The sequence below is a fragment of the Mastacembelus armatus genome, chromosome 7 (assembly GCF_900324485.2).
Source record: "Mastacembelus armatus chromosome 7, fMasArm1.2, whole genome shotgun sequence".
Taxonomy (NCBI): Eukaryota; Metazoa; Chordata; class Actinopteri; order Synbranchiformes; family Mastacembelidae; genus Mastacembelus; species Mastacembelus armatus.
This window is the reverse complement of record NC_046639.1, coordinates 26,220,227-26,243,885: the sequence shown is the minus strand read 5'-3', so window position 1 is coordinate 26,243,885 and position 23,659 is coordinate 26,220,227. Positions and strand designations below refer to the sequence as shown.

Below are 23,659 nucleotides of genomic sequence, written 5' to 3'. Positions count from 1 at the left end.
ATAAATTAGAAAAAACACACACACACACAAGACCCAAGTCAAAAACAGATTCATGTTTAAAAATTCATTAACAAACTCCATTACTGGAAAATCCAAGTTCTTTACTATCAGTAACTGAACCTTCATAAGAAAACCTCTCAAAGTGAGATACCCTGACACCACAACAGGAAACCATCGGTCTGGATGGAACATGAGTGGTGAGGAAAAACCCAACCTACTGCACGTCAACACCATTCACCATTTACATGAAACTGAAAATCTGACAACCTGTGGGGATTTCAGTTTCCTTCCCTCGCAGTGGTGTGCAACAAGAAACAGTGGCTGGGTTGTACTAGACTTTCATGTCATATGAGATGAAAGAGGTTTCAGACATAACGAGGCGTGGCAGTGCCGTAACATCACAGATGTACCTTTAAATATTCACACAGTTTAAATACTGAATAAGACTCCACTCGATGTAGTAAACTCTTTAAAAGACAAAGATGAGCACCTATTTCTGGAGGTAAAATAATGGTGGACGCTGGTTTATGTTTCAGACGGGGAGTTCACAGTCACAGAGTTACAGAGTTTACCAGCACTATGCTCCAAAACCAGCTTCCACTGTGGACTGGGAACAAACGCTATAGAGGAAGCTGGAGGTTAAGTGGTTTGCGTCCGAGTGTCATGACAGTATAATGGGATTTTCTTCAATTCATTTTTAATAGATTTTCTCCACGGACAGTTTGTAGCTGTTATTATAGGACTGCCTGATTGTTGACGATGCCTTTTGTTGGTCTTCAGGTGGATTTGAGGAAGGCACTTAGTGATCCGACCATTAGCCCTGCAGCTTATTCTGCATATGCACCAAATGAATTCTGTTCTATATGTACAATGTGCATTGTAAGTGGCCTTGATGAGGGAATGAATTACTTCCTTGTTAAATAGCTATAAGTATGGGATGTTTTTGAAGACAGGTATATCTACTAAAGAAGTAAGAAAAGAGGAACTACTCCAGTTGTAGGTGGACCAGTCGGGATCTCTATTATACTCCGTGATGCCATTTAACTCTTTGATTGTATTATACATCAGCATTACTCAGTATAGGTCAGTTAAGATGTTTCTGATGGTTTCTGTGGTTATACCATGTAGTAGATAGAGTTAGTAATATCCATCCAGGCACTGAAGGTTTGCCACCCATGCCTAGCTTTGTATGGTGTAATGATCTGGTCTCAGCCTCAGGTGTCCTGTGTGGCTGCACTGAAATCATGGTCTGTGTAATTTCTGCAGGCTGTGAACTCTTGCTTCCCATCAGGCCTCCACTGCAGCTTCTCCAGGCTTTCCTGCAGCATCTGGGCACAGCCAGACAGATTCATGTAGTGCAGGGCCGAGAAGACATCGTTCAGGCTCGCGGAGGAGTGCTGGCTCCACAGCCTCAGCATCTGGTACTGCTTCTCCAGTGAGCCCATGCCCAACCCGGCCTCCAGCTCAACCCGCTCCAGCTGGTCGTCGGCCACTGCCAGCAGACGCAAGAACTCCTTCCACCTACGCAGGGGCACTTCCTTGATAATTGCGTAGAGGACAATGGCCGGCCAGTGTCTTAGATGCTCGTCCTGTCTGGTATCTGGGAGAAGACAATACAGACAATGAGAGGACACTGGCCATGCAAACATGGAAAGTCTTCAGTGTGCTGCTGCCTAACCACATTACATAAAGCTTTGTTCAGTTTTCAAATCTCCCAAGTTCCTCTTTTTCTAATCAAACTTGCAGCCACAGTAAAAGTCATGAAGATCCGGAAGCTGTGCCGGAGCATTGTCAACAGTGTCCAGCTGCAGTTTAAGAAACTTACTGGGCCTTTTATAAAGAAGAACCAAGACATTTGTGAGCTGATTTTAAATGTTGGTCTAACACACTGTGCGCTTTGGCCTTGATTTGCTGACATTAGGGAAAGTATAAAAGAATAACAGCCTCTAATCATATTTGGTGCTCAGTGTTTTAAATAATAACATTAGGGGGAAAAGCTGCTGCCTGTAGAAATGTTCAATATTGTTAAATGTACATGTGGAAAATGGAAAATCCATCTCCACATAAAAAAGACAAAAAAAAAAAACAACATACTGTAAAATATCAAGCAGCAATACAGTGAAGTCCCTCACAGTGACACTTGGTATTACATGGTTTAGATGTAGGTTTGTTATGATGTGTCCAGCTAAGAAAATTTCCCAGCAAACACTGTAACGGGAAAAGCAGAGCAACACGCCCAGCACCAACAAGAGCTTTGACCACAGGGGGTTTTCAGCTCAGTCACAAATGCCAGACTCCACAGCCTGACATGACATTGTCAGCAAGAGTGAAGACTTTAAAAACAAGGAGTGTAGCTTTATCAAAAACATTAACACTGTATATTCTAGAAATAACATCTATGTGTGGATATTGATGGTTTCTCATGATGTACAAGGATGCAAATTGTTCACAGTTAAAAGTGACATGCACTTATTATCTGATTTGCCATTTCCCCTAATGTCAAAGCGCTGACTGATGTGAAAAAGTGAGAGCGTGAAACCTATTTCCCCGTTTCCATTTCTTTGGGCCACAGAGCTGATCAGTGATAAACAGTGTGCTGAACATGCACAGATGAAAAGAGTGCAGCTTAAGCTAATACACCAAGCCAGTAATCAGATAAGCTCCGTCACCATGACATTTTTTTTATTGTCTTCACATGGTGTTTGGGATGCGTAGCACGGTGACTAGTAAAGCCTCGTTTTAACTCGCTGATCAGTAAACAGTGATATTAGAGACTGCACAATAGAAATAATGCTGCTCTGACGCTATAATTCTAGTTTGAGGTTTTTGTCTGTTTCATTCAAACAAAACAGCAGTTTTATAATCTGACTCACTAACCCAGCCCCCTCACTTTCTGCTGGTTTCAGAGCTACGCACTGACACTGGGTGATCCACAATGTCCATTTATGCTGTTTGGGTCAATTCATATTAAGTGATGACCCACTGTTTATTAGACATTTAATAAATGTACAATAAACTTGTGCTACTAGTTAAACACACACAGCCTTTAGCTGAACATCTCTACACACTTGGTATTAAACGCACACATTTTGTTCTGTTATCAAGAGGCTCTAACTTTTCTCCACATACAAATCAGACCTGTACAGTCCAGCAGGCTGTGGATATTATCTTCAATGAGGAACCAAGTCTCACTCTCACATGAAGACCAAGTTTATTAAAACTGTCCTCCAATAACCTTTGCTGTGTCTTTGCTCCTAGTTCTTCTTCTTTCTTACTGATCATACTCGTCTCTGCCACATGTACATCTGTGTATCACTTGTTTTTAACTTATCTAACCAGAACCCCTAAAAATTAGGACTAATTAAAGCCTTTCTTCCTACTTCTCTTTTCAAACAGGCCGATACAGGTTGTGTCTGGGTTTCTCAGTTCAAGGCCACTTCAAAATATGGTTTGACAAACGGTGCTTTGCTTCTATTTTAGCCCACTGTCATTAATGTGCTACGTTTATTTCTTTCTTTCATTATACGAGTCTGGCTCTCATCTCAGTACTGAAACTGCTCTGTTTATGTAAGATGCTTTCACCACAGTTTTGATTAGTGAAATGGTGAAGAACCTTGGGGTCATTCTTGATGCTAAATATTGAAAACATTTAACTCAGACAGATTTATTTAAAGAACATATTTAAAGTTAGAGGATGCATATCTTAAAAACAGAAATAGCCTCCACATTTTACTAGTGGTCTACAAAGCTCTTCATGGTTTGATGATCTGCTCGCTGACTATAGTCCAGCCAGACCCCTCAGGTCATCTAGGGGTCATCTAGGGGTCATCGTGTAGCTGCACCCAGAAAAGCATGCAGCTCTTTAGACGGAGCTTTTAGTTATTAGCTACTTGGTGCTGTGTCTGAAGGGTCCCACACAAATAAAACCTGACTTGTCTTGATTCAGAATAGATCAGGACCAGCTGCATTCCTCTTCTATTGTTGACCTATGACCCTATTAGCATTGTAGTAGTAACAGTAACATTAGGAAGGCATGTGATAGATAAAAACCTAAATATTGTCTCTGTAATGTCTGTAAGGGTCACATTTTTAGCTGCCCACCTCCTGTACCAGGACAGAAACGTATCAAACCAACATACGGAATAAAGTCACAGGCACCTGGGAGTCAAATGTTGAATCTTTTACCTTCATGTTCAGCGTCTGGCTGCAGAGAAACACTGTGGGCTGGAGGTTCTGTTGTGGCCGGACTCTGAGTAACAGCCAACATGGGAAATTCCTCAGATATGTTTAATGTCTTGAAGGGAGAAACATGAAAAAGGAAGTGATTAATGAAATTCTTCAACCTTTCTAAAAATATAAGTAAATTGGACATTAAATTACAGTTTAAGTTTAACCTTTAAAATTAAACTACTAATTTTGATCAACAGCTCATCTTTTCTCTTATTGACCTTTATGTGCCATTTTCTATTTACATGTTCTCCGACTGTCCACCTACAGTCATGCTTCGAACTAGATCTCTATCTCAACAGAACACAAAATGCAATGAGGACAAACCACTGTGGTCGGGCTGGCGTCTTGATGACTGCGTTGTTCTGTTAGGAGAAAAGCAGATATTATCGGTAAGCTTCCTGCTTCAACTTGTTTAGTTGAGAAAGCATATGAAAAAAGAAACTCAGTCAAAATTCTCTGAAAAAGACATTTTTTTGTTAAGTATCGTAAAACCTGAAGGTTATACACATTATTTTCATATTGTGTGTATCGAAACAAGTAAAAAACAAAAAAAAAAGTTAAGAAAGATGTTTGCTAATGTCTTATGGTGTTGAAGCCAGAGCTTCGATAAATTAAGCATTTATCACAAATGAAGCACATCATATATATCATTGATATTATCAATCCATGAACTGTGTGAAACGCTAAGTTGCATAACCAACAGGTGCCTTTGTGTTCAGTTTCAGAAGTGGAGAAAACTCAGACATGTTTTTGGACACATACAAATCTGCAGATGCTTTTTCAATACTATACTATACTATAATACTACTACTACTACTACTACTACTACTACTACTACTACTACTACTACTACTACTACTACTACTACTACTACTACTACTACTACTACTACTACTACTACTTGCCATATTTTGTAGGTTATTGTCTCCGTGTTTATTGGTTTACGGAGGTGATCCGTTACCCTTGGGAAGCTTTTGCACACAAAAAAGATGCCCTGACTAATGGCCCCGTAAAACCTTAGCACATTTACATACCAACCTGAAATCTGGTACTATTGTGGATAAGAAGTGTTCTAAGAAGAAAACATGGATTTAATCATTTATATTTTAGTATGTTTGTTCTATTAAGTGTCTTCTTCAATATAACCCATTAGTAATGGCTCTGGGATGTTTGCATGAGAAGTCGCCCTGTGTTTGAATAAAGCATCACTCAGAGATATGTACAGTTAGGTAGAAATAAAGACTATAACATAAACACTATAAAGTCCAAATTAAAAATGTTAAATCATAACTTTACTTAAGTAAAAGTACAGGAACAGACAACAAAACAGACCCTAAAGGAACAAAATGAAAAAGTCTTCATTTGCATTCAGAGTAGCCGTGGACTGGATTCAATTACTTTACTTATAATAGTGATTATTGTGAGTGATGTATAGATGCCCAGGCATAACTGTAACGCAGCACTGAGTTTAAAATATTTTATATTATTTAGGGTTGTTTAATATAATGTACAACACTGTGTTATATTTATCAACTACTGTAAAATAAAAGTAATAATAAACGTAGTGGAATAAAAGAAGGACACGATGCAGCTGTGAAACACAGCACAGTCAGGTGTCCCTTGCATAAAACTTAAGTGCTCAGGTAAAATACAAGTCTCAAAGCTGTACTTAGATACAGCACTAAAGTAAATGTACTTAGACACAGCACTAAAGTAAATGTACTTAGATACAGCACTAAAGTAAATGTACTTAGACGCAGCACTAAGTAAATGTACTTAGTTACAGCACTAAAGTAAATGTACTTAGACGCAGCACTAAGTAAATGTACTTAGTTACAGCACTAAAGTAAATGTACTTAGTAACAGCACTAAAGTAAATGTACTTAGACGCAGCACTAAAGTAAATGTACTTAGACGCAGCACTAAAGTAAATGTACTTAGACGCAGCACTAAAGTAAATGTACTTAGACGCAGCACTAAAGTAAATGTACTTAGACGCAGCACTAAAGTAAATGTACTTAGACGCAGCACTAAAAGTAAATGTACTTAGATGCAGCACTAAAAGTAAATGTACTTAGATACAGCACTAAAGTAAATGTACTTAGTTACAGCACTAAAGTAAATGTACTTAGATGCAGCACTAAGTAAATGTACTTAGATACAGCACTAAAGTAAATGTACTTAGTTACAGCACTAAAGTAAATGTACTTAGACGCAGCACTAAAGTAAATGTACTTAGACACAGCACTAAAAGTAAATGTACTTAGATGCAGCACTAAAAGTAAATGTACTTAGATACAGCACTAAAGTAAATGTACTTAGTTACAGCACTAAAGTAAATGTACTTAGACGCAGCACTAAGTAAATGTACTTAGTTACAGCACTAAAGTAAATGTACTTAGACGCAGCACTAAAGTAAATGTACTTAGACGCAGCACTAAAGTAAATGTACTTAGACGCAGCACTAAAGTAAATGTACTTAGTTACAGCACTAAAGTAAATGTACTTAGACGCAGCACTAAAGTAAATGTACTTAGACGCAGCACTAAGTAAATGTACTTAGTTACAGCACTAAAGTAAATGTACTTAGACGCAGCACTAAAGTAAATGTACTTAGACGCAGCACTAAAGTAAATGTACTTAGATGCAGCACTAAAAGTAAATGTACTTAGATACAGCACTAAAGTAAATGTACTTAGTTACAGCACTAAAGTAAATGTACTTAGACGCAGCACTAAAGTAAATGTACTTAGACGCAGCACTAAGTAAATGTACTTAGACGCAGCACTAAGTAAATGTACTTAGTTACAGCACTAAAGTAAATGTACTTAGATACAGCACTAAAGTAAATGTACTTAGACGCAGCACTAAGTAAATGTACTTAGTTACAGCACTAAAGTAAATGTACTTAGTTACAGCACTAAAGTAAATGTACTTAGACGCAGCACTAAGTAAATGTACTTAGTTACAGCACTAAAGTAAATGTACTTAGTTACAGCACTAAAGTAAATGTACTTAGTTACAGCACTAAAGTAAATGTACTTAGACGCAGCACTAAAGTAAATGTACTTAGACGCAGCACTAAGTAAATGTACTTAGTTACAGCACTAAAGTAAATGTACTTAGACGCAGCACTAAAGTAAATGTACTTAGATACAGCACTAAAGTAAATGTACTTAGACGCAGCACTAAGTAAATGTACTTAGTTACAGCACTAAAGTAAATGTACTTAGTTACAGCACTAAAGTAAATGTACTTACACGCAGCACTAAAGTAAATGTACTTAGACGCAGCACTAAAGTAAATGTACTTAGACGCAGCAATAAAGTCAATGTACTTAGTTACAGCACTAAGTAAATGTACTTAGTTACAGCACTAAAGTAAATGTACTTAGACGCAGCACTAAAGTAAATGTACTTGGACGCAGCACTAAAGTAAATGTACTTAGACGCAGCAATAAAGTCAATGTACTTAGTTACAGCACTAAACTAAATGTACTTAGTTACAGCACTAAAGTAAATGTACTTAGTTACAGCACTAAAGTAAATGTACTTAGACGCAGCACTAAAGTAAATGTACTTAGACGCAGCACTAAAGTAAATGTACTTAGACGCAGCACTAAAGTAAATGTACTTAGTTACAGCACTAAGTAAATGTACTTAGTTACAGCACTAAAGTAAATGTACTTAGATGCAGCACTAAGTAAATGTACTTAGACAAAGCACTAAAGTAAATGTACTTAGACGCAGCACTAAAGTAAATGTACTTAGTTACAGCACTAAACTAAATGTACTTAGTTACAGCACTAAAGTAAATGTACTTAGACGCAGCACTAAAGTAAATGTACTTAGACGCAGCACTAAAGTAAATGTACTTAGTTACAGCACTAAGTAAATGTACTTAGTTACAGCACTAAAGTAAATGTACTTAGATGCAGCACTAAGTAAATGTACTTAGACAGAGCACTAAAGTAAATGTACTTAGACGCAGCAATAAAGTCAATGTACTTAGTTACAGCACTAAACTAAATGTACTTAGTTACAGCACTAAAGTAAATGTACTTAGTTACAGCACTAAAGTAAATGTACTTAGACGCAGCACTAAAGTAAATGTACTTAGACGCAGCACTAAAGTAAATGTACTTAGTTACAGCACTAAGTAAATGTACTTAGTTACAGCACTAAAGTAAATGTACTTAGATGCAGCACTAAGTAAATGTACTTAGACAAAGCACTAAAGTAAATGTACTTAGACGCAGCACTAAAGTAAATGTACTTAGTTGCAACACTTACCTGTAAATTTGGGGTCCTTAGCATGTGGCTCCAACACTTTGTTAAGGCTCCAGCAGGGACGGCCGTCTGGGTGTCTTAGCAGGTTCTTGGTGAAGAGCAGCAGGAGCCCAAACAATACCAGCAATATCAGCACCACCACCCAGAAAAACCAGGGGATGTGACCAACTGTTATGAACACAAACAATCATTGATGTCAACTCCATTAGTCATTAACCCTAACAACACAATATTTCTGTCCTTTGATGATTAGAATATATCTGCAGAGTGATAGAGTGTAAAATATGTTTTGGCATATGAGTCATAAAACCATTACAGAGCAGACTAGTCAGTACGTCTGTCACTTTACATGCATAAGTTCGTAGAACTAACTTTGTTGGTCTGGACCTATGACAGGATTCGGTGTGCTGTTCAGAGGTGTGGTTCCCACAGACGTAGACATCACGGCCGTAGATTTAGTTAATGTAGTCGAAAATGCAGTTGTAGAAGGTGCAACTGTAGTTGCACATTTCCTCCTACATGTTGGGTCTTCCAGACACTCCCTAAAACGAGGGTGAGATTAATGTAGTGAGGTGTGAAATTATGCAACATATTTATTCACACCTTAAAGGTTTGGGTTCACGAGGCTTTAAAACAACAGACAGGTGCCCAGACAAACAGTCAAACACTTTCTGATTCTTGTAACTATTGCTTTCCTATGTGATTTCATAGAAAGTGATAAAATCCACAGTCCTTATTTGTGTAAAAATAATTTCAGCTCTATGAGTCAAAACCATGTTCACGTTGAGGATTTTTTACATCTAAGGGCACAGCACTGCTAGAGCAGGGCCTCAGGAAAACCACAAGAACTGAGTCGCTAAAAGACGTGAGAAGAAAACGAAAATTTTGTAGAAGAGCTTCCTCCTTTATAAAAACACACCCTAGATCCAAAATCATATCATGCATTTTTTTTTTTAAATTGGGACTAAAAGACAAGATTTCAGTGTTTGTAACGGCTATAAAACGTCTTCAGGCGTCTTGTTCGGTCTAAAAATCCCAAGAAATTCAATTTCAAACAATATAAAACAAACCAGAAAAGAAAACTGCAGCATTTGAGAAGTTGCAGTGATTAGAACAAAGAAATAATAGATTTTAAAACAGTTGCAGATTCTTTTTCAATCAATCAAATTAATTGACCTGATTGATTGTTTCATGTTTCAACCTCACAATATAAAATAAATATAAATAAGAAAACACAGAATCTACTATGACGTCAGGAAATTTAAACAACATTCATAAATATATAAGTCAAGAAAATCCACAGGAAAGTAATTACACACAGTGCTGGAGACGTCAACAAGGTAAAGGACACCTACACAATTACGATAATTCAAACATGCAATAGAAATTAAAAAAAGGTCAAAACATATTGTAATTGCAAAGGGTCAATATTGATATGTTAAGAAAAAGATCCTTGACCCACAGTTGCTTTAGAGGAAGCCATCAATACGGTATTTTGATAACGTTTTGACTGCAGGTTTGTGTGCACGTTCGATTTGTCACAGAAAAAAACAAGCACACAGGATCGAACCATATTTGGAGTTTCACACTGTAAGCTCCCTCACCTCTGGCAGTGCTGGCACTGTCTTCTGTTTTCAGAAGTATACCGCTCTGAAAGACAAGAGTGAGGGTGGCAGGGAAAAGTCAAACGACATGTCTCCTTGCTGAGAGTGATTCTATCAGATTTTAAGAATCGATGTGGCAGCTGTGAATACCGATCCAGCACTTTCACTCCTTTTGCCTGCACTTACCTTTGCATTGTTTACATCTGCATGCCTTGCAATTCAGTTCCCCAGAGTTCTGGTGTGAGTTGTAGTATCCCACTTTACACTGACATGACACATCATTAGTAATGGAGCAGGGCTTTACCACTACCTCATAATCTGTGGGGAAAAATCAAAACAAAGTGTTTGAGCCTCAGTCCACAGCATTAACACACAGTCCTGACCCCCAGGGCCTACATTAAAACTGGGAAAGCACCAGTGTTCACACTGTTCCAGCCAGCTCCTATTTTGTTAGTAATGGCTCCATTTATCAAAGCCGCTCAAAATGTTGAATGTCAACTGCAACAAACAGCATCATAACCATATTATTTCAGTGAAATTGGCTTCAAATGATTACACAACATCCCACAACCTGACAGGAGGGAATCTCATCCCTCGAGCTCCAAGTGACGGCCGAGATACTTACGACTACATGCGCCACACCTAATGCATTCATCTAAATGGTTTTCAAGTGCCGTGAATGTGTTATTTTCACATTTTTTACATTTGAGCAAGTTTTGACCACAGGCACCATCCTTATGATATCCTGAAAGACAAAAGACAATTAGTCAACATGATTATTGCACCGTAACTGCACAACACAAGGCCGACGTGTGCTGTCTGTTGGTGTAACTTACCAGGGGGGCAAATTGTGTAACATGCGTTACTTGTGTTTTCTGCCACCATGCTGTCACCCTTTATACTAGGAAGGAAGGTGAATAGTGGCAAAACCTGAAAAAAGATGAGGCTTGATTATCTACTCACTCCCGATAAGGTTTTACCGATTTGTCGCTCAGAAAAGACAAATCAGCCCAAACCTGACGCATGTTGGTGAGGAAGAAACCGAACCAGAGTCCATTCCCTCTTACGTTACACCTCAATATACAAACGTGACACATGGATGGAGATGCAGCTGCATGGATTGTCTCAAATAGGATTTCACAAGAAGTAAACTTCAAAGTATTTGATTAATCAAAATAATCTTACACTGATCTCTAAGCATCGGAGCAACGTGGGCACCAGGACGATTTGTAAGAATCTGCTTTCTTATTCTGCAGCAGCGCTCAGGCAAAGATACTGTTCTGTGGCCAGACATGTCCTGTGTTTTCCACACGGACGGGGTTCTTAATTCATGTTCTTCTGAACCCAATGACTGTTTCAGTGACACTAAACTGAATATTATCGGGACATTGGACTCTTGTTGAAACAAAGCAATGAAAACACTGATGTTTTACAAAAAGTCCTAAGAAGCAGCGTGTTGAACCCAAAAACACCAAAACACCACTGTGATACAACACAACAGCAAAATATACAAATTAAAAGTTCATCAAAATAACAAACATTGAATGTTAAAGCTTGAAAATTAAAGCTTAGGCTCCAGCAGATCCCAGTGACCCTAAACAGGAATAAGCAGGTAAAGATGATGGATGGATATTAGAGCAATTCCTTTAATCTCAAACACTGAGACCCAGTGAATGTTTGTCACCTTCATTTCATGTAATGACAAAATAAAACACTCTCAGATAAACTAATTCAAATCAACTGAAATGGGATTACTCACCAAAACAAGGTTCATGTTGGAAGAAGAAACCGTGACAAAACAACCAAGTTCGGACGATCACGATACAGTTATTGCCAGGACGCGAATAAATTCATCAACAGGATGAGGCATTGTGACGTTAAGCCATCAGAAGGTTTCCTTTAAAGCTGAGTCAAATGAAATGCTGAAGGAAGCCTGTGTCTTTGTGGGTCAGAGTTGTCAGTTCTTTGGAGTCTTCAGAGAAGTGGTGCAAGAAACAGGAAAGACAGTGAGATCATGTAACTCCCCCCACACACACACACACACACACACACACACACAGACAGTGACACAACGATTGGAGGCGACGTCAGCCTGACTTTTACATGTAATTCCACTGAAGCCGCCTGATACAGACAGTGTGGTTCACCCGGCGGCGGGTGACAGATATGGGAATCACAAAGCTGAATGTAGGTGTTTAAGTCCCAACACGGCTGGACTCTGGACATGTTAGACCCATTATAGGCGTCAACACGGCCCGGTTGTCATTTTCTTCATAAGCAGAAAAGCCAAAGACACAATATGAGCAGAAATAATATAAATAGAAAGGTGCCAGAGAGGAGTATGCACTGTGCTCCTGAAGTATGTGTGACTGCACACACTATTATATATTGAAGCTTTTTTTACTTTTAGTTTGACTAACGTTCTCACCTGTTCCCCACAAACTTGTTACAAACTCAACAATCTTTTCTAGACTCAAATCTCATTTCCTTAAAAAGCAAAACCCTATTTATGACCTGTTAAAGTGACAGACGCAGTAACGTTTTGAAATACGCTGCTCCACTTAACAAGTATCGTCACTTTTGCTCCTTTAAGTTTATACTGATGCTTTTATTTGTGTAAAATCCTGAACGGACAAATTTGTCAGCACTGTGGTATTTTCAGACCTGAGGGTGTCGGGGCAATGAGAAATTATTCTAATTCTGCTCAAATCAACTGAGACTGCATCTAAAATCATTTCTAGTAAATAACTACACATTAAAATGCTGAACACCGTCACTGGAATAAGGTCGATCTCATGTGACGACACAACCTTTAAAATTTAACCTCTTCATAAAAATATGTCCCAGTTTTGGAATAACTCAAGTTACTGAACCTTAAATACTAATTTTTACTTTTTAAGGACGTGGCATTTATATTTTCTGGTTTTAACTGAAAGGGCAGCATGGTGGATTAGTGGTTAGCACTGTTGCCTCACATCAAGAAGGTTCCTGGTTTGAAACCCATCAGGGGCCTTTCTGTGTGGAGTCTGCATGTTCTCCCTGTGCTTGTGTGGGTTTTCTCCAGGTACTCTGGTTTCCTCCCACAGTCCAAAAACATGTATGTCAGGTTGATTGGTGACTCTAAATTGCCCATAGGAGTGAGTGTGAGTGTGTGAGGTTGTTTGTCTCTATGTGGCCCTGTGATGGACTGGGGACCTGTCCAGGGTGGACCCCTGCCTTTCACCCAAAGAGAGCTGGGATAGGCTCCAGCTGATCCCTGGGACCCTGGTTAAAGGACTAAGGGGTCTAGATGATGGATGGATGGTTTTACCTATTCTTCTGTCCAACTACACGTGTGTGACGCCTTCGTGGCCTTTTACCTCAGTGGGATTTTGGGACACTTTATTGTGAAAACATTACATGTGTTTCTTCTCACATGTAGGTGCATCAGGTAATTATGACGATGTGACGCGTCTGCTAACACACTCTGAGCGGATCCAACGCCCTGAAAGCCTCTTTCTTCTTATTTATCCACCTTTCCCTGTGACATTTGCCTCCCTGGGCCGTGTTTCTGTTTCCTCCATTGCGACTGCAGCGCTTTTCTTTGTCACGGAGGGATTTCTCTCTCGATCTGCGTCTGTCCCGCACGGACCTGTCGCTAACACGCACCGACAAAAACATTATTAGGTTCTGGGAGAACGGACTGTCCATTTGAAGCCGCATGAAGTAGGTCATCGTGGTTTTAAAGAAGAAAAACCGAGAGCAACATGAGCGCGATCCTTCCCTGCGCGTCGGTGCCGTGCTGAGCCTGCAGCGGCACCCAGAAGTGAACAAAGCGACCCGGAAGCGGTGGTCCGACTGGAGGCAGGCAGAAAGAACATCAAGCTTTTATATTATAGCTGTTCTCGCAAGACAATATCTGCACCCAGGACTCAAGGTACTCATGCATGTCTTTTCGTGTCCTCGCTGCCGTGCATCCCTCTCGCCTGTCGGCCCGACGCGTGCATCGTGCACCAAGCGCAGTAGCTGTCCTTTGATTCGTCCAAAAGTTGCAGAATGTGGGGGGAAAAAGCGCAGCCCTAAAAGTGAAATGTGCGTAAGATGGCACGGCGTCTTTCGGGGGACGAGGGCTTGTGCGCCGGTTTTATTTGGACCCGAACGCGTCGCTCCGGTCGCGTTAATCGGCGGGATGACTGGGTCGAGCCCGCATCTTGTCCGTTTCCGTGCTGTTTTCGCAGGGCACGGTTGTTGTAGGAAGTGTCAGTTTTTTTAAGAGGTGGGGAGGCCGGGCTATTCAAACCTGCAATTCGCCGTAAACAATCGTTCATGCCTTCGACATGATAAACGCACCTTTGTGTGCGCGTCGGCCGCGTCCGGTCCCCGGCAGCCTCCGCGCGACAACACGCTCATGCTCCTAAATTTTTGGGGTCTGCAGAATATGGCGTCCCGCCTTATAAAAATAAGGCTGCCATTTTTGTTTCTCTTTTGTCTGGAAATGTTTTAAGAAAACTGTCTGAGAATGTCTGAGTCGCACCGGGAGGCTCGATCCGGGCGACCCCGCATCGGGCCGAGCCCAGAGCTGCTCCCGGACCGCCGGCACGTCCGAAAGGTCACGCAATGGAAAAGTTTTTATTCCTTTTCGTTGCGTTGATCTGGGATTTTAAAGCGACGTGCGCGTATTTTCAGTGACTGACTCTCAGACAAAAGGAGCCGAGGCCCCGTGTCCCCTGTGCAGCACAAAAACCTTCGCAGGTGACATTTGTGCGTTTGACCTGTGTTACCTCTCAGGTGACACTTGGGCTCGTTGGACCTGGTTTCCACCGCTGTCAGACTAGAACCAGCCTCGATCCGTGACAGCTCTGTTTATTTCACTATGATCAGTTTGTCATCAATAAACTGATTTTGTCTTCAAGGTGAAAACTACAAATCTCATTTTCAACACAGTTTATTTTTTCGTTAAACTATGTTCCCAAAGCCAAACAGAGTTTTCACCTTCCAGTTTTAATCAAATGGAGTTTGGTCTAAATGATTTTTGACTTTAAAAACCTATAAAACACTTAAAAACACTCTTTTTTTCTCCAATTAATCCAAAGTCTCTTTTTATTTATTTGTCATAAAAATGCAAAACTAACTTTGGTGTTTGTCCTGAAGTTAATTAGAAACTGACCCGGATATGAAACTGGAGTCCTGCATTGTTTTCACGGAGCTTCTTAATAACAAGGCTCCTGTTTACCCTAATAGTGACACCTGTGCAGAGAAACCTGCCCACACAAATTTCCTGATGTCTGCAGAGACTTTCTGTTCTCAGTAGATGAGTGGAGCAGCCTGGCTGTCGTTTACGTTAATGTAATGGAAACTAAAATATTTACCTTTAAAGGGAAACGTTTTTATTTTCTACTAAACATGAAACTTGCCATGTGGTCAGGGTATCTTCATTTTCACCTTTTACAGTTTAGCGTTTTGTCATATGACTTTATATGTAGGGCAGCACGGTGGATTAGTGGTTAGCACTGTTGCCTCACATCAAGAAGGTTCCTGGTTTGAAACCCATCAGGGGCCTTTCTGTGTGGAGTCTGCATGTTCTCCCTGTGCTTGTGTGGGTTTTCTCCAGGTCCTCTGGTTTCCTCCCACAGTCCAAAAACCTGTATGTCAGGTTGATTGGTGACTCTAAATTGCCCATAGGAGTGAGTGTGAGTGTGTGAGGTTGTTGGTCTCTATGTGGCCCTGTGATGGACTGGGGACCTGTCCAGGGTGGACCTCTGCCTTTCACCCAGAGAGAGCTGGAATAGGCTCCAGCAGATCCCTGAGACCCTGGTTAGGACTAAGGGGTCTAGATGATGGATGGACTTTGTCTGTCTACACAAGGCTCTGCTCTGTGACCTGCACTGACTCATCTGCAGACAGACAATCGTTCATCAGCTGTAACTTAGTGAATGTGACTAAAGTAAATCTGTTTACTTCAGGATGGCAGAGCCTCGATTTAACAACCCGTATTTCTGGCCGCCGCCTCCATCCATGCCAGGCCAGGTAAGTCCACGTGCAGCATGTAATCACATTTCCACTACCATTCGTGTCCATGTGTGAATGTCTGTTCAGCCGCTCGGCACACGGCCGTCGCTGAAACAAGCTCTCAGACAGAATCTGTCACGGTTCATTCCTGTGGGGGAAAAGCTTGTACTGTCGCTGTTTCCTGTCCCGGGATGTGTTTATGGGCATGAATGACATTCACACACGGTGGCTGTTTTCTGTTGAGCATGACCCGTTAACCCTTTCAGCTGGATAACCTGGTCCTCATTAACAAGATCAAGGAGCAGCTGATGGCCGAGAAGATCCGACCCCTGCACCTGCCGCCTACCTCCTCCTCTTCCCAGCAGCCTTTGCTGGTGCCCACCTCGTCCCCGGACGGTAGCGCTCAGCACGGCATGCCGGTGCCAAAACCCCAGTCCCAACAGGTGCCGAGCCACCACCCGCAGCCACAAGGCTCTGGGCAGCCAGACATTGCTCTGCACGCCCGCCCCGCCTCCAGCTCTGGACCAGGTAGCCTCCACTTTGTTGTTTGTAAGCACTGAACTTCATTACACTTTGAAAACAGACCCAGATGTAGCAGGAAAAGATGAGGTGTTGGTCAGAGTTTTAGTCTTGTTTACCTCTTCTTTCATCAGATACCCTTAAATTTTCTCTAGTCGAAGTGTGAATGGCAGTGTGTCAAGGCAACATCGAACACTAACGTGCTGAGTTTGGCAAACTTTGTAAAACAGAAGAAACATTTTGGAATAATCAAACTTATAGGTAACAAATCTGAAAGGCCAGATCGCCCTGAACTGGGCAGCTAAGCAGGGACGGGCCTGGTTAGTACTTGGAGGGGAGACCGCCTTGGAAGACCAGGGGCTGTGGTTGCACAAGCCAGAGTAAATGGGTTGTGTCATTAGGGCATCAGGCTTAAAACCCTGTGCCAAATCAATCATGCAGATCAATTGATCCTCTGTGGTGACCCCCCAATGGGAGCAGCCAAAGAGGAAAAAAAGTTGGTAAGATATTTGTATGAAGGCCCAGGCCTAGTATTATTATTGTTATTATCATTATTATTATTATTAATAATATGAATATTATTATTATCATTAGTCCCAGGCCTATTATTATTATTAATATTATTGTTATTATATCATTATTAATATTAATATCATTATTATTACTAGTCTCAGGCCTATTATGATTATTATTATTAGTCTCAGGCCTATTATGATTATTATTATTAGTCTCATGCCCATTATCGCTATTATTATTAGTCTCAGGCCTATTATGATTATTATTATTAGTCTCAGGCCTATTATGATTATTATTATTAGTTTCATGCCCATTATCGCTATTATTATTAGTCTCAGGCCTATTATGATTATTATTATTAGTCTCAGGCCTATTATGATTATTATTATTAGTCTCAGGCCCATTATCACTATTATTATTAGTCTCAGGCCCATTATCGCTATTATTATTAGTCTCAGGCCTATTATCGCTATTATTATTAGTCTCAGGCCTATTATGATTATTATTATTAGTCTCAGGCTCATTATCGCTATTATTATTAGTCTCAGGCCTATTATGATTATTATTATTAGTCTCAGGCCTATTATGATTATTATTATTAGTCTCAGGCCCATTATCGCTATTATTATTAGTCTCAGGCCTATTATGATTATTATTATTAGTCTCAGACTCATTATCACTATTATTATTAGTCTCAGGCCTATTATGATTATTATTATTAGTCTCAGACTCATTATCACTATTATTATTAGTCTCAGGCCCATTATCACTATTATTATTAGTCTCAGGCCTATTATCGCTATTATTATTAGTCTCAGGCCTATTATGATTATTATTATTAGTCTCAGGCTCATTATCGCTATTATTATTAGTCTCAGGCCTATTATGATTATTATTATTAGTCTCAGGCCTATTATGATTATTATTATTAGTCTCAGGCACATTATCGCTATTATTATTAGTCTCAGGCCTATTATGATTATTATTATTAGTCTCAGGCCTATTATGATTATTATTATTAGTCTCAGGCCTATTATGATTATTATTATTAGTCTCAGACTCATTATCACTATTATTATTAGTCTCAGGCCTATTATGATTATTATTATTAGTCTCAGACTCATTATCACTATTATTATTAGTCTCAGGCCTATTATGATTATTATTATTAGTCTCAGGCCTATTATGATTATTATTATTAGTCTCAGGCCTATTATGATTATTATTATTAGTCTCAGGCCCATTATCACTATTATTATTAGGTAATGAGTTATCCATTGGGTATTTGCAGCATCTTCGGTTGACTTCACATCGTATTGTAATTAAACATGAGGCTGATGCTCTGTTCGCTCTGTCAAAACATGGTTTACTGTTCACTGATTGAAACACCATCACCTGATAATTCCTAGACGGAAATATGGACGACAAGTCCGTGGTGAAGGCCAAAGGACTGTGGGAAGACTGGCACATGAGACAGCTCACGGAGCCACCAGGCCGGATCAACCATCGCTCAGGTACTGCAGTCAGTTCTGCTGACGGAGAGAAACAGATGCAGAAATATCAGAAGTTATTGAAGTGGACAACAATGAGACAGGGGACACGTTTAATACTGTCAGTGTAGGTAGGACAGTGTCCCAGCACAAACACTTCCTGTACTGACACATAGTGTTGAGTGTCCATTAATGGAGGCAGCCTGTAAAACTGCTACGGAGCTTATTGCATTGTTGTATTGAAAATCATGAAAAACATGAAATTCATTAATTTTTTCAAGCAGTTTGTGACACATTAGCATCTTGTGCTAATGTTCAGATTTACTCATACACTCTGAAAAATGCAAAACGGTGTAGCTTGTATTCAAACATATTTAACATATTTACTAATGTAGTTCTGGTTCCTACCTCCCACAGGTCTGGCTCCTTCATCCCGACCCGACAGCCACAGCACCTCGGAGGCCCTGACACCCACAACTCCAACCAGTAGCAGCCAGAACCGCCTGGGCGGTGCCCCCTCTGTGAACATCATCTCTGGGCTTGCAAGCGGTCCGGGCATGGATCACATGAAGGCTGGAGGACTGGCAGGCCTGTTGGGCCCACCACCCAAGGCTCCCCGGGGTCGAAAGAAGATCAAAGCCGAAAACCCATCTGGTCCTCTGCTGGTGGTGCCGTACCCCATCCTCGCTGACCAAGGCTGCGTCACTGTTGCACCCAAAGAGGGCAAAACCTACAGGTTGGACAGAGAAAGCTGCTGCTGTTGTTTTCAAGTTTTCACTGCACCATAGTTTTGTCGGTGGCAATTTGCTGGGGACAAGTTTGATTTTAAGTAGATTGAAGGTCACTGAGATCTGCTAAAACATCAATAAGAACCAATGTGTCATCTGACTGGATTGTTGCTTCACTCAGTGGGATGTCAGTTGATCTTTACCTTCTGTTGTCACCTGGAAAAATGAGGCAATTTCTCCCTTTTTATTTTCGTAGTCTTCAGAGGCCGTGAGTCGTATCATTGTCTAAACTGTGACTTAGTGCTGCCCCAGTTCATTTCCATTCAGTTCATTTGTATAAATCACCACAGTACAATCATCTCAAGGCTATTTACATAGAAAACCAACAAATCCCTCATGAGCAAGTGCTTGGTGACAGTGGGAACCAGACTCAGTTCCACAATAAAATCTTGTGGTAAAACTGAGTTTGTAAAGTTCGACCTGTGAGGTCAGCACAAGCTGCACGGGTCTGCACGAATATTTAACAAACTTTAAACAGTTACCTGCTTGTTTTGAATTCAGATCTACTCTGATCATGCTGTTAGTGTGTGTTATAGGTTATGGCAGAGAATTGATCATGTTGAGCTTCGTTTGTCTTGTGGTCTATATAGAAACAGCAGTTTAACACTAGAGAACGCTGATGGCATTATGCTGTATAATCTGATCTTATGTTGTTGTTGTTTTTCCTCCTGTCCTGCCTTAAAGATGCAAAGTGTGCCCGCTCACCTTTTTAACCAAGTCAGAGATGCAGATTCACTCCAAGTCACATACAGAGGCCAAACCACACAAGTGTCCCCACTGCTCCAAGACGTTCGCCAACGCCTCCTACCTGTCCCAGCACCTGCGCATCCACCTCGGGATCAAGCCCTACCACTGCTCCTACTGCGAGAACTCGTTCCGTCAGCTGTCACACCTCCAGCAGCACACCAGGTCGGCCCCCCCCCCCGAACACAAACGAGAGTCAGCTGTGGGAAAAAGAAGTAGCTACTGCTAACTCGCTAAGATACTGTCTATATAATAAAACAGTCAACTAAAAGCTCAGTCATCACAGATCACTGATGTTTGCAGCATTTTTTCTTTTAGCAAATACTTCATCCACCAACCTTTGAGCTTCAGTACTTAAGGAACGTCAGAAAGCTCCAACAGAACCAGAATCAGTTTGGGCCTGCTATGAAATTAAGTGCAGTTGGTTCAGCTGCATTGATCTCTCTCAGTGGAATCATTTAAAAGGTAAACTCACAGTAGTTTCTTGTTTTTAATCTGCTTCTTCTGTCACAGAATCCACACTGGGGACAGGCCTTATAAATGTGCTCACCCCGGATGTGAAAAGGCTTTTACCCAACTGTCCAACCTCCAGGTCAGTAAACACAACCTGCCTTTGCCACACAGGTTGTGACAGTTTGCAGTTAAAGTGTCAACAGGTTCAGACGTAGTTTGAACGTGATTGAGTCCTGCGAGATCACTCCTGTCTGTGCTTCTTCCCAACAGTCTCACCAGAGGCAGCACAATAAAGACAAGCCGTATAAATGTCCCAACTGCTACCGTGCCTACTCAGACTCCGCATCACTGCAGATACATTTGTCAGCGCACGCCATTAAAAACGCTAAGGCCTACTGCTGTAGCATGTGTGGCCGAGCATACACCTCAGTGAGTAAACCGCAGTGGGCTTTAAGATTCGATTTATGACATGTTGACCTTTGAGTCACACTTGTACTCAGGCCAAAAGCCACTGGGCTACCTGTGTTAATGGTTCTTAAAGTGATACCATTGAAAACTGTATCATATAGTGATTGACAGAGTTAGTCTTATAGTTTTTACTTATAAGAGGCAGAGTATGTATGTAATTACAATGCTCTGACACTTTATTTTTTGCTCAGACCATATATTTTTTGGGAGTAGTTTTTTTGTAAATCTGGCTTTTAAAAACTTTTGATATGTGATATGAGAAAACTGACATTTTGCTGAAGTTAAAACTTCACTCCACATCGCCTCATCCGGAGCACAGCTGGAGAGACGTATTTGATTTGACAGGGGTAGAAATGGATCAGATGCCTTGAACATAAAACGTTGTAGTAATTTCATTTCATAAAATGGGATGTGTTTTTGTGTCTTTGAAGGAGACCTACCTTATGAAGCACATGTCCAAACATACAGTGGTTGAACATCTAGTGAGTCACCAGTCGCCCCAGAGGACCGAGTCCCCCAGCATCCCCATACGCATCTCCCTTATCTGAGCTTCCCGGTCACTCAGCAGCAGGTCAGATCCAGAGTCTACGTTTGGCTGGAGCTTATGAGGCCCTGCACCCACGGCCATCTACATAAGGCTTACAATAGCATTATGACAGCTGACATAAGCATTCGGTGCTAGATTCGGTCAACGACGAGCCTCCATTTGTCCGGACACAGGCTGTCAAAAACGAGCACAGTGTTATTTTGTGAATGTAACAAAAACAGCTAGATGTTATCTGGAGCACCGAGTGGCAAAGAATGTCTTGCGTCAGATATAATAAGCACTTTCGTAAGCGTCATGTAAACTGCCGGATGCACTGGCCATCGGAAATGTTTTCTTTTGTACCTTCTTCCATGAAATGGGTTTTCAAAATGTGCCAGATTATGTTTGCCCTTAAAAAAATAAAATAAACAAAAAAAAAATAAAAAACTAGGAAAGTAGAAAAAATATTTACTGGGTGTATTCTGGAGACATCCAAAGATAATCTTAAAGCACTTTTAGACCTTGCAGTTTTGGCTCAAATTGTTCAATCTTGTTGGATGAAAAATGCCAGAGGGCATTACTTGTGGCAGCTATGTGTACTGACTGTAGAAACAACAGTCCTCTATTGCTTTCTTTATTTTTGCTCACATTGTTGTGCAAGTACACATTTACAGGGTCATCTAAATTCGAAGAAAGGCAATCGGTAGATGACAATTCAAATATTTAATGATTGTACTACAAAGTATTATTCATTTGGGGAGGCAAAAATAAAGCAGCATTGAAGGGAAGAAAATGAATGTTTTTATTCTTTTCATTTTCAAAGTCTTTTACTTCATATTTGACATTCACCTTTATGTAATCAAGGAAACACTGCATCTTACATTTCACTTCCCCCCACAGCCCTTTGACTAGTGCCATAACCGTAGCGAGGTTTTCTCTGTCCAGTTGAGCTTTTGATTCGTTTTTCTTAGTAATGTTGCTTGAACACATCGCACATGTATCAGTGCTAGTTTTAAATAGACTTAAGGTGAAATCAAATTTTACTCAAGTGGTAAATTTTAAACCCAACCATAGGACCAAAATGTGAAGTTATTGTACAGCTTTAATAAGCTTTACCCATTTGGACTAAACCGCAGTATAATTCATATTCCATAGGCCTATATTATGAGTTTATGTGGAAGTGATGCTTTTCACTTGATTTTTTTCCCTTAGTATTCTTTTTATTGTACACAGTATTGTTTGTTGTATTTTTACTGTAACTTTAACCTCTGGATGGTACTAATAGGGTGCCCTGTATTCTTCAGGGGACTTCAGAAGTGGTGCTACGGCTAGACGTTACCTATGAGATGGAACTGAGAATAATGTAAAATACATATACAGTATATAGTATGTTTTCAAAAGAATAAAAACTTATTACTCAAGCCACTGGCCTGAAAACAGACATTTACGCCAACAACAGACCCTGCCTCTTCAACTTTTACTCTCTTTTGAGATAACGGGAAAATGTACATGTTGTTGTACTGTAAAACATGTTACTCATTTGTAGTACCTATTTTTAAGTTTTCATAAACATGTTCTGTTTGGGTTTTGTAACAGTTTATGTATGAACTTACCGTAATTATTTTAGTCTATCCGTATGTTATTAATATTCATGTTTTATATCAGTTATTTACATGTAAGCCTTAACTGCTTTATCATCCCATTTCCATTACTCTGTATTGTGTTCTACAGTATTCAAATGTGTAAACATTTTATTTTTTCCTTCCGCATGGAGTTTCTGAGCTGTAACCTGTATGATAACTGTTTAACCCATGTTCTTTATGAAAAGATATTGCGTAGATTTATTACACTTTTTCCTGTCTTGCATTGTGGTTTCATATACAGTTTCTAGACAACTAAATATGCACAACCAAGACTGAGAAGTTAAACTAAGGTTATCAATGTTTAAAAAAGGAAAAAAAGCTTTGTATCTTTACCTTGTTTAATAAACAGACTGTTATAAATTCATCACCGATTGCCTGGTTTACTAAAAACCAAACTCAAG

The 23,659-nt window shown here is 40.2% G+C and overlaps 2 protein-coding genes across 3 annotated transcripts; one reads left to right on the top strand and one right to left on the bottom strand.

Moving 5' to 3' along the window:
- Positions 1-27: 27 nt before the first annotated feature.
- Positions 28-12,131, bottom strand: LOC113145170 (tumor necrosis factor receptor superfamily member 1A). The gene is made up of 10 exons (XM_026331595.1): positions 11,883-12,131; positions 10,960-11,053; positions 10,749-10,868; positions 10,310-10,441; positions 10,124-10,169; positions 8,892-9,061; positions 8,523-8,687; positions 4,555-4,592; positions 4,186-4,294; positions 28-1,600 (listed from the first exon to the last, which is right to left on the bottom strand). Exons 1-10 carry the CDS (start codon positions 11,895-11,897, stop codon positions 1,215-1,217), a joined length of 1,275 nt encoding a protein of 424 aa, XP_026187380.1. The 5' UTR covers positions 11,898-12,131; the 3' UTR covers positions 28-1,214.
- Positions 12,132-13,713: 1,582 nt separating this feature from the next.
- Positions 13,714-23,622, top strand: znf362b (zinc finger protein 362b). 2 transcript variants are annotated; one of them, XM_026331594.2, is made up of 9 exons: positions 13,714-14,039; positions 16,066-16,129; positions 16,405-16,639; positions 18,556-18,660; positions 19,054-19,372; positions 20,109-20,333; positions 20,682-20,760; positions 20,892-21,050; positions 21,521-23,622. In XM_026331594.2, exons 2-9 carry the CDS (start codon positions 16,067-16,069, stop codon positions 21,635-21,637), a joined length of 1,302 nt encoding a protein of 433 aa, XP_026187379.1. In that variant the 5' UTR covers positions 13,714-14,039; position 16,066; the 3' UTR covers positions 21,638-23,622. The 2 variants fall into 2 exon arrangements, with proteins under 2 accessions (XP_026187379.1, XP_026187378.1); XM_026331593.2 differs by having other exon boundaries at positions 13,715-14,039; positions 16,378-16,639.
- Positions 23,623-23,659: the final 37 nt, after the last annotated feature.